Source organism: Nyctibius grandis, chromosome 9 (genome assembly GCF_013368605.1).
Source record: "Nyctibius grandis isolate bNycGra1 chromosome 9, bNycGra1.pri, whole genome shotgun sequence".
NCBI classification, from domain to species: domain Eukaryota; kingdom Metazoa; phylum Chordata; class Aves; order Nyctibiiformes; family Nyctibiidae; genus Nyctibius; species Nyctibius grandis.
The window spans coordinates 38,289,473-38,301,598 of record NC_090666.1 but is presented as its reverse complement, the minus strand read 5'-3'; the positions used below and the strand labels follow the sequence as shown (position 1 = coordinate 38,301,598).

The window sequence follows — 12,126 nt, the reverse complement described above, 5'->3', positions numbered from 1 at the left end:
ATGACTTAACCTCAGTTTTAGTAATTGAGAATTAATATAGTTGATAAATTCAGAGCTTTTCTGAAAAAAGCTCTCTGTATGTACTATATATTTATTTTTGAATCAGATCGATCTCTTTTTGTAATTTCATTTTTTAGGGAGTTAAAGTGGTTACGTCAGTTGTTGCCTTATTAATGGCCAATCAATAAAGTTATTACATTATAAAGCATTTATGTTTTTTCATAACTGAATGCATTAAGCAAGCAGAAGCAATAATTACTTAAATAGTTAAATATTTCAATAAATTTTACATTAGAGCAGCATGACATGCCTTTTATACCCTAAATTCAAATAATTTTATAGAAATTATTTGGTAACTCTTACTGTTGATTTGATTTTCTATCTATCCACTTGAAGAGAGTGTTATCTATTTATCTGAAAAGAGTTATAAACCCACTAATTTTAAGTTGAAGCATAAAAGCGTTTAATAACATTACGACAATGTTAAGAAGTAAGGCTGCGTGCAACATTTTGCACTGAATATCCTGTGATCGTCAGTCACAAGGTCCTAAATTGCAGTCCTTATGGTTTCTGTTGCTGAGTTTCTTCTGAGTAGCAGTAAAGCCATTGAACCAAATAGATGGTAGAGTGGTAAGTACTCCTCTTCCCTGCCCCCCCGTAACTGTATCAGTACTGTCAGAGGCTGCATGTGCAAATCCATGTGGAGTTTCTGATGGTTTTCTTCATGGACATGACTGTCTCACTGGTATCAGATGGACTATTCATGCAGTTAAACATTCCTGTAAGCCTTGTGGGAGGGAGGATTGTGATACAGGTTTTTTACTTCACCACAGAGATGGAAGTGAGACAATTTGTTTTCTTTCTGTAGTATTGGATTAATTTTTAACACCTGATAAGAATTACTTGAAATAGGTTATATTCCAGACTGAAGGTTCTTACTGCATAATAATGAGCCCTATCACATAATAAGGAGACCATAGAGATTTAATCGTTTTTTCCTCCTTCTTGGCAGTCTGAAAGCATGCTAAATTGTAAAGTATGTAAAGTGTAGAATATGTAGTATGTAAAGAGTGTAGGAATGTAGGTACGTATGTAAAGGGAAAATAAAAGTTTGCACCTGTCTGTTGCTGAAAACTTTTTAATTGGTAGATGTCTTGGCTCAGTTTTATTGTCAGTTAGGATGGACATGAAAACAGATTCTGTTACATGTCTGAGGAAAACTGATCAGATACACTATAGATAAAACAAGTATTAAATTTCCAATATCAAACTCCAAATATATGCAAAATGCCTGTTTTAATGGTTCAAATTATTTTTACTATTAACATAAGACATTCCCATGCTAAGAACAAGAAAACACTGCTGAAGAACCAGAGAGTAGCAGTCTTAAAACATTAATTTAATATTTCATTTTTAACTGAGAAACTGTCTCCATAAGTGAAACTCTAATTCCTGCAGTGCTAAGAGGTGAGTGATCTAATAAGTGAGTTCACAAGTAGATTACTGAAAAAGACAAATATATGTCTTATTAGAGTTGGATGTCCTGATAGTTGATGGAGTTTTTAGTTTTCTGGAGACATAATTTCAGAATTTGAAGAATGAGTGAAAGTTTTCCGATCTGTGACCTGATGGATGCTGATAGATTTTTTTATTTATTTTTTTTTTATTTTTTTTTTCCTTCTTAATTTGAGTTCTGTCAAAAGAAGGAGAAGATTTCAGTTATTTTGTATTAACACCAAGAGTATGTAGTTTTGAGATTTTGGAAACTGATAATCTTAGGATGACAGATTGTCTCTTATTTTTATCTCAACTAGTACATACTAGATATGACTTGCTAGCCCACTCTGCACTTCTAAAAGGCTGAAATACTGACACATATAGATTGGTTGAAAAAGGAACTAGTCACTGGAGTTCCACTAAACCATATTCTTAGGAATTCAGAGTTTCTGCTTAACTTGACTTTTATACTTTGTGAGGCAGATCATTGGTGTCTTGAACTTATTTTCAGTTAAGCAGTTCTTTGTTATAAAACTCTAAAAATACAAACCGTGCATCCATTGAATTGTTTTTAAGGAAATTACTATTATTAAATTGTAGAGTATTGTATTGTTAGTAAGTTTTGAAATAGCTTGGATAAATAACCTTTAAAAACATACTGGATGACTCAGCTATATTCAAAGGACTCCATAATTATAGGTTGGCAGGGAGGTGTTGTTTGAGTGTGGGTTTTGTGGGTTTTTTTTCAATAGAGTTCAATCCTTTCTTCTAAACAAACTTAGAGTTTCCGTTTTGCTCATGATTATAGTACAGCCATATTTGCTGTTTTAGCTGTTGTCTCATTTTCTTGGCTGACTCTACTTGAATAACTCTTGCTAATTTGTTCTTTCTTTTGAATATATAGCATAGTCCGCAAACAATTGTTGCAGATGTGAACCAAAAATCTTCTTGAGACTGGCTTTTGAAATTTTCATCTTAAATTTATTTTGTTTGTTTAAAAAAAGTTATTTCATAAGTATGTATGTGCACTTAGTAGAGAAATAAACCTAGGGATTTCCTAATTTTAAGCACCGTTTTTTCACCTGAAATGTAATCAGCCATAAGCAATTAAAAAAATCTTTCTAAAGTCATTAAGGTGGGAGATGTGACCAAAAATTCTAAATATTGTTTGTATAATTAATCTAAACTGTAATAGCAATGTCCAACATTTAATTAATTTAGGTAGTATGAATGAATCCCATCTTTAATGTTCTTGGAACACATGGTTTCCTTAAGCTTCCACTGCTTTTTAGAGAACTTTTCCACAGGTAAAAATAAAGTGCATACAAGTACAGGATTACTTGTAATATGTTTTATTTTAGGATTTTGAATAGCCTTTGGTGGAAAGAGTCTTTTAGTATCTATGTGGAATATACTTGAAATAGAATTCCATCATAATCTTACCAAAACAACTGAACATTCATTTTATCAATGCGCATTTTTATTGAGTATTTGAAACCCTCCAGTAGTTTTGGCTGAAAAAATGTTTTTAAAAAAAAACCTAGAAACAGCAGTAGTGTCTACTTTTTAGGTTTTTTGTTGGAGAAATAATTTTTCAAGCATGTGTTGGGCAAAAATAACTTGAAAGTTGTGATAGATCATCTGAATGTTTTAGTGTACTTCAGTCCTTTTCTAGGATGTGTTCTAGTTTCTGAGTAGAGCAATGGTTCATGTATCTTTTTTAGTTATGCTCTTTCTCCTTTGTCTGTTATGCCACAGTGGAGGATCTGGGGTGATCTAAAGAGGTCCCTTCCAACCAAAATGATTCTGTGATCTGCCATCTATATTTAAATCACTGGTTAACAAATTTTTGAAACTTGAGTTGTTGATTTAGGGGAAAAAAAAAAAAAAACAAAACAAAAACAAAAACCAAAAAACAAACTCCCTCCCCAAAGTGATAACACTGACCTACATTACGTTCTGAATACCAAAAGGCATGGAAAAAACCTGAAAAACTGTAGAAGGTAAAGAAAACATTACTACTTAATTCCACAAAAGACAAAAGTAATAGAGGTACCTGAAGAGAAGATTTAGTCTCTTGAAATGCTAACCCATTTCAGTACCAGTGGCCATCTTTCAAGAACCCAACTCATTGAAAATGCCCTAAGCAGAGGGTGTGTGGCAGAAGCTGTCAAGAAGACATGTTTTTATTTTTATTTTCATGTGTCAACTAGTCTATATTTACTGAAATTCTGAACGCAGGATGTGTTTCTGACATGCAACGTAGCAGCAAGCAGCACACTCCCAGGGTATGTCAAGTCTTTCCCAGATCCCATCCAACTGCACTTGAGGAATCTAGGATTAGAAGAAGTTGCTTTAAGACTACTGCGAAAAAAAGAAATGACACTGTACCTCTCTGGAGAAAATTTTTGATCTTTCATTTCACTGTTTTTAAAAATACACCTATGTTTTAACTAATACATAAAATTTGGAAGATACCTTTCGTAATACTAGATTATTTTTGTCTGTCGTATTTGGGAGGAGGATACCATCTGTGTAATTGTTTCTCTGACTTTGTGTTTTAATTTTGGAAAACTCTCAGCCTACCAAGGCCTGGTCTGCAGGTGAAATCAGTGAGCAGCTGACTGGTAACAGTCAGGAGTTACAGGGAATAGCAAATGCTAGCTGTCTCAGAGTAAGGAAACCTTTATACTTGCATGTTGCCTTTGTAACCCATAGCAAGTTTCATTCGTACTCCCAGGAAAATATCCTGTGCTAGGCCTAAGTACTGCAAGTGCTGCTTATCTCCAAGGTCTGCGGCTCTGTCTTTTTGCTTTGAGCAGTATTTGTACAAGCATGAAAACACGTATGTGCAGAGAGACACTGCAAGGTCAATCTTTCCTGAAGCAACTACTCAGTATCCTTACCCTCTCTTGAGCTTGGTAGTTGCTTTTCTTCTGGGTGATGCACTTGCAGAGAGGGGAAAAACATCTGTAACTGCAAAGGAACTGGAAAGCTGGTTTTGAAAGCTCAGAAAGCAGAACACCTTTTGGCCTACTATGTCAAATGTGTGTAAAGAAGTAGTGGCATGATGCCAGCTGTAAGTATTGCAGCACATGGCACTGCTTTCTCCTGCCAGGATTTTGAAAATAGATCTGACTTTCCACAGTGAAGCAGTTTACACAGTGGAAGAAGAGTACTGTACAATACCCAGAGGTTGACCTATGGAGTGAAATACAGTATTTTTGGGGAAGTTGCTTCTGGATACCTAACATGAGCTCTGGGAAAAGTCTGGTACCAAAGCAAATTATTGTGGCATGTATTGTCACCATGCCAAGTGTATTTCACTGTGGAAAATCTGCTACAGTTACTTGAACATTTTTAAAGGATTATAGAAGTCTGAAATACATTATCATATAGTTCTTTGCTCTTACTTCCAGAAATGTATATACTTTGTTTGTTTAGTAGGTTATTTTGCAAGTATTTTTATTTCTACATTTCTCTTGCTCCTAACTCCAAAGAACTGATCATGAGGTCAGTTCACTGTGAAGAAAAATTAAAATTAATACTATAAATTTATTGAGAACTAGTATTAGGGTTGGGTGTTTCAGCATTCGAAGCAGAGGGCTGTGTATGTAGGGAGAGAACAGACTTTTATAGCTCTGAATCACAAAAAGTAGCTTGTTTTCTAAGTCTTTATGTATTCATAATTTTAAAATATAAATGATGGGTTCTGGTTTGCACATGCAAGAAGTTAATGACCTTGTTTAGGACCTCAGTTCATTCACTGATTGATTGCTGTACATGTTGGGAGAAATAAGACAGAAATCTTTTAAAAAGCATGATTTTTTCAATATAAATGGCCAAGTTTGGTTTTCTCGATTGTTTTTTTTTTTTTTAAAGTTTGAGTGGATAGATAAGTCATGTGTGTATATATATATTTCTTAAATACATCTTTATTACGAAAACATGTATATTTATATGTATATTATCTATTCAAGCCATGGTTAAAGTTGTATACATTAATTACAGGTTTATCGATAGATTACAGCGAGAACAAACTTTACTGGATCAGTTCAGGAAATGGAACCATAAATAGATGCAACTTGGATGGTGGTAATCTTGAAATAATAGAGTCAATGAAAGAAGATTTAACAAAAGCCACAGCTTTAACCATTATGGGTAAGTCAAATGGTAATAACTTAGTTTTTAAATGGTTGGAAGCTCATTAATAATGAAATATCAAAAGCTTGGAGAAGCTATTGTTTTTTTAATGTAAATAATACAGTACATTGACTAGTAAGACTGTTTTACTTGTGAAAAACATTTTTATATTTTATTGAATGGACAGTTTCCATTCTGTATTACATGTTTTTAAATGTAGTCTTGCATATACATATACACAGGATGAAGGTAACAGACTGATGACATTTACTATAGTTGCTTGTAAAGCATGTTGGAAGGAGGTGTGTTATGCTCTTTAGTACAGAGAATTATCTATGACTTGTTTCTCCTGCTGCTCACTTAGTTCAGAATAGCCCTAGTTTGTTGGCTTGCACTTTGTGAAGGCTTCTTTGGGTTATGATTTGAATAAATTGATGATTTGGATTTTCACATGTCTACTGATATTCTGTGTTTTAAATTGGCTGGAAAAAAAAGTTGTTCTTTTTGTTATACTTTGCACATTAGAAATGTTTAGAACATCTAAATTATCAAAAAAATAATCAAAAGAACAGTAACACAAGGAAAAATTCTTGAAAGATTCAAGAAGTCTTTAAGTTGGAGATTTCTGAATATTGTGCTAATATTGCTTTGAATTGACAGTTTCTCATATGCATCTTCAGCTTTGGCCTCTGGTGGCGCTGGGATGCAGCATGTTAAGAAATTCCAGTCTGACTCAGAAGTAGTGTTTCGTATTATTCTAGAGATAACGTTAGAACTTTCCACATTTCTTCCAAATGCATTGCTCACCTCTCTTCAATTAAAAATTATTCATATTTATCTTGGGTGTTCCAAAAAAAGTTCACTTTATAAGTAGACTTTTGTTGGGATAGTTGACTCATCAACTGCCAGAGTCTTTTTATAAAGTATTTTATTTGATTGATTAATTATATAATGTACGTATAGTTGGTGTGCCTGTGAAAGTTATGCTAAAGGAACTCCAAAGACTATGTACATGGTGTAAATTAAGTCATATTTTAAGGTAGTAACTGATAAAATAGTTTTATTATTAACATATTTGGCCAGGATTGAACTCTAAACGCTGTCAGAATCTGTTGGGAAGAGGGAATGCTTTGATATATGCATTCATAAACAACAGCAAGTTTTGTGTCAGAAGGAGTCATGAATGTTATTATAGAAAAATTGTCTTTCATTGGTTTGATTGTGACTAGAAATAGAATGAATAGATGACCTTTGCTTCAGGGAGCTATTGGAAGTCTTTAATATGAGATGTTGTAAAGCGTATTTGTTCATACTGTCACTGAGGTGTCTGTGATATCAAGTCTTCATCCGTAATTCATAGAAGCTACAAAAGTGATGATCCATGTGGGATATGGAATAAAGAGTTTATCGCTACCATTTAAAGAAGAATGTTTCATGCTTGTTTGTGCAAAAGTAGTTGAATTTTGCAGGTGTGGAGATGCACAAATTTCTGCTGCGTAGCTCTTAAGCATATATCTCTCTCTCTCTAACATTCCTAGTTTGGGAAGCTTTCTTTTTATGGATGATGACAATTCTTCCTACTCGAAATTGGTAAACAAAACTTAAGTGTGTTTCGATTTTCCTCTTTGTTTTGCTTTTGGGTTTTGTCTTTGCTTTGGAGCCATAGTTGTGATAAACTTCAATATGACATTGCAGTATGATTCTGTATATAAATCTGTTGGGGAAAGGTGCAAACAAATACAGCTTTATAAACAGTACTGTATGTGCTGATTGAAAAACAGGAAAAGTTTCTGTATTCATTTCTCCTGTATGTTTTTATATTGCTGAACATATTGTAGCAACATAAATGCCATCTATTTTCCTGACGTGCTGGTGGCTTTATGTCAGCTTCTTATAGTCAGGCTTTCGTGCACGTAAATTGTTCAGAACAGAAAATGCAATGTGATAGGAAGCAAGATAAGAGATCTGTAATTGATAAGTGATCATAACTAATAATATATTAAAAAAGAATGAATAATTTGTTCCAATGTAAGATTTAACATGAATAGCGTGGGAAAATTTAGTACCCCTATTGGTTTGTTTGCCTGCAAGTTTAATAGGAAGTTTTAGCGGGTGGGTCGCAGTACAATGTTTATTGCATCATTTTTGGTCCATTTCATAAATTTTCTTGACTGCTTTTATCTAAAAAAACGGTAAACGCATAAAAAACAGCATGAGCTGGAATGTTTCTTCTCTGTGTATATACTAAGCTAACTTTTTTTACCATTTGAATTCATCAGTGACTGCAAAGAAAACAGATATATCTGTGCCCAAACTCTTAACTGTTTGGTGGCATTTAGGTTCCACACAGAGCTACAGAGTCCTGTAGGCTTCTGCTGTCTTTTGCATTTAGTTTCTCCCCAGATAAAAGCAGTACTTTGGACATTTGGAAATTTGGAATTATATTGATTGTTTATTTTAAGAATATGATCATGTCGTATTGTTGGGTTATGTTTCCACTGGGGCAGAAAGAGGAGACAGAGTTGGGTATTTTGAGACCCCTTTCGTACATAGTCTCACCAGGTCGTACATTGGTCAGTTGTTGATCATCAGCACCTTTATTGGGCTGAAGAGCCTAAAACAAGGAAGCAGTGAAGGGAACCTTGGTGGATTGAGGGGGACAGGGTAATGTGATCTGAGATAGCTCTGGTTCCCATGCATGCCGCACCCCCCCCCCCCCCCCCCCCCAAGAGTAGGTGCACTGCGGGAGAAAGGATTGTCAGAAAATAATTATGAATTTACTCTACCAGTGATCTGTTCTGGCACCTCAGTCCTTCTTGCTTCTGAAATTCTTTTTAGCTGTTTGTGAAGCATCTCCTAACATCTCTCCCAGCAATGAGAATCTCCTTGTCAGAAAGCATGAGCTCCCAGAGACACCTGAGGATAATCCAGTAGTCTGTGCGAAGAGCTGGTGTCTTCCATTCTTTGTCTGGACAGGCTTTTGCACAGAAAGCCTGTGCAAACAGAACCGACAGATCTTCTGACGGTTTCCTGTGGGTTTTACTGTATCTTATAGTTTACGTTCCAGAGGATTTTTCAGAACTATAAAAAACTAATGACTGACAGCAGCTTGGCCCAAGTCTGACTTCTTTCTTGCTTTGATAATCTCTGTGCTGTTCTGATTGTCTCTGTGTTATCTTGATCTTTGATTCTGTTAATTTCAAAATGGGAAAAGTAATGAGAAGCAGTTAGACACTCCATGGTTCTGTTCATTGATTCAATAAATAATGCTAGGTAAGTCAGTGAGTTTTGGGTCGCTTTTTGATGTAGCTTTCTTGTAGGGAATGTTAGTTTATTAGAGTGATAGTCAGTTGTCCTAGTTTTGCAGGGATAAAATTTATAGAATCTCTTTTCTGTTCCATTTTGTTTCAGTTTGTGGCCAGCTGGGGATGGTGATCAAGGCCATTAGCAGTGAAAGCCAGGGCAGCTGCCCCAGGCTGGCCCACAGGTGTGTTCTATAGCATTAACGTCAGGGTCACTATAAATGGGAAAGCTGCTGGGGAGGGGTGAGGCTATTTTTGCTCTCCTCTCTTTTCAACAGTTGCTGTCCCTGGAGGGACTTGCCACCACTCTGAGCTAAGTATAATTTTGTGTCTCTTTTATTAGCATTGTTACTGGTTTTCTTATTTTATTAAATCTGTTTAAATTTCAACCCATGAGTCTCCCTCCTTTTCTCAATTCCCTTTCTCGGTTGGGGAGGGGAGATAGGGTGGTAGAACAGCTGGTTATTGTTTAGCCCTGGGTGGGGGCTAAACAGACACCCACATAATTTTCAACACCTACTACTGACACCATTTACAAGATCATAACAATTATAGCCACTGTTTTGGAAACTCAGTATGACCCATGTGAGAGAATCTCTGATTTTCTTATATGGTACAGCAATACTCTTTTCAACATTAAGAAAATGCTTCCTATACTTGCGTTAAGGTTTGAGTTCAATATATCACTTCCAGTATCTGATTTTAGCAGTTTTGCTGGTAGCCAGTGTCTGAGTGTAATCAGATTATATAGATGTATTTGGTATTCTGCATGAAGTCTTATTTCCTGCCTTCCAAGTTACTTAATGAAAATGGTTCCTTGACTGTAACTAAAACTAGTTGGAAATTTACCTTTGTGGTGAGAACTAAAGGTATTTCTGGATTGGTGAGCAGAGTCATTATACCACAAGATTTTTGGATTACAAAGGACCTTGCAGCAACATCTGACGTATTTCCAAAGTGGTGTATTGTTTCTTGAATGATATATGGCTCTGAATCATAAACTGAGCATTGCTAGAAAAGCATTGATTAGTTACTGTGAGTTTATCGCTAAGAAGAAAAAGATATTGGAGGCTTCTGCCAGCAGTTTTCGTGGAGGTATTTGATTCAATTTTGTATCAGGTCCTCACAGAAATACACTTTGCACAAAATCACAGAAGTCAGCTCATTTCACTACAAAATAGAATAAGATGTAGATTGTATAATGAGGATATAATTTGTTGCGCATTAGTGATTTTTTTTTTAAATACTTGTGCTAGAAACCTCAGAGGTTTCTATGATGCTCAGTAGTAGCCTTTTTCTAGTTGTTGTTTACTAATATAAAATAGAGTAACTTCATGTAGTGAATGATTCTCTATAAGTGGTATTTCTGTTGAAATTCATGTAAAAAAATTCAATCAGCAATGTAACAAAATCAGACATATATAATAGCTTTTCAATGGGAGTGCAGACATTAGAACGATGTCTTTTGAACACAAAGTGTATATAATACAGCCATCAAGGTGTATTATCAAACAATCAAAATGGACAGTAAGGATTACAGTATTTCATTTTAGACAGAAAATGTGGGTTCCTATTACCAAAATATATTCATGCTGCCATTTACTTTCATCATGTGGTTAAATGATATATTGGTTATTTGATTTTTGTTTTATCCTAAATAAAGTTTCAAAAATAACACCGGAATGCATTTCTAGTAACTCAAATGGTGGGAGCTGTGACTTTGCTGAATGTAATTGCGAAGTGGAAAGGGGCTGCTTAGATCAGGAAACTTCAAATACATACACCTTAATTTTCCAAGTCATCAGTCTTCTAATTGCTGTAACACCATTCATTACATTAGCATTAATATATGAAATATATCTAGGCAATTTGCCCAGTTCTAAGTACAGTACATAGTTGTCTTCCATAAATACTCAAACCACCATTAATGAAAACTAATGGCCCATCAAAATTTGCATTCAGAGTACTGCTTGAAATCTCCAAAGGACTGTCCACAATGCTAGTATAGCAATTTTTGGCATTTGAAATTGCTGTTTCCCAACATGTTGCTGCACTTAATGCTAATTACCCAACAAAAATGGATAAATACAACAATTTTAATGTATATTATAACCCAGTTTCAGCAACAAGATTGTAATTAGTGATAGAAAAACACTCGCATTAGCATAATCAAGCAAATAAATCGTTTAAATTCAGTTTGATATTTTAAGGTTTCAACTGGTGTTATTTCTTCCCTAGTTTGTGAAAGCAATTTGTGTTTATGCTAAAGTCAAGTGGTTTTATAAAATCAACTAGTATATTTTTTACTGAATATAGAAATAGATTAATTCATCCTAATACTAGAAATCACAGATGAATTATCTACTGAGAGAATATATTAATAATACAGTGAGAAATAGTCAAAAATTCTGCTTAGAATTATGGTAAAAAATAGCTGTGTAACATGTTGGGGGTTTTTTGGTATGAGACTGGGTTGTGGTGTATATTGGCTACCCAGCAGTTTCTGAACAATTGAAGCCTTTATTCTTTAGGTCTTAGGGCATAACTGGCCAGCTGTGACCAGTTCATGTTTTTTGGCAGGTAGTCATAAGAGGTTTGACCTCAAGATGTCTGTACTTCAGAATTTGTGGGTGGGTTTTGGGGGTTGGTTTTGGGTTTTTTTTATGTTTGCGGTTGGTTTGGGTTGTGGTAGTTGCTTTTCTTTTGGGTTTGTGGTTTGTTTTTGTTTTGTTTTTTTTGTTAAGATACCTGAAATGTCAAGATTTGCATGAGCTTCACCTTACTTAAATTTTCAGATTGTCTTTCTCATTTATCTCCCCATACTGTATCCATATCTCCTTCTAAAACTTGCAGTGCACTATATAAAGCCTCCATGTAAAACAAGAATAAATACTAGTTCAGTAAGATTTTTTTAAGTTATATTTTTAATTAAAAGTTTATCCAGATGTCATGTTAACAAGGATGGAAGAAGAAGATAAAAGAATCATTATGAAGCCTATTTTGAGTATTCACTTGTGATTTGTCCTTTTTAATGGTATAAGTGGCATAGGATACTTACTCATCCTCTGTGTTCACAGTCAGGTACTTCAAGGACTAGTAATGAGTTTATCTCTGTACCTTGTGTTGTGAAGGGAGGGAAAGAAGAACTTTATGATCTGACATGTCTGACACTGTTGATGGAAAT

General features: G+C 34.7%; 1 protein-coding gene across 1 annotated transcript in view; it reads left to right on the top strand.

Annotated features, from left to right (window-relative positions):
* The window catches only part of LRP1B (LDL receptor related protein 1B), a 570,912-nt gene that overhangs the window by 365,101 nt on the left and 193,685 nt on the right, over window positions 1-12,126 (top strand). The window contains exon 32 of the mRNA XM_068407216.1: window positions 5,509-5,658. Within this exon, the coding sequence (XP_068263317.1) occupies window positions 5,509-5,658 (150 nt within the window). The remainder of the gene's footprint in view (window positions 1-5,508; window positions 5,659-12,126) is intronic.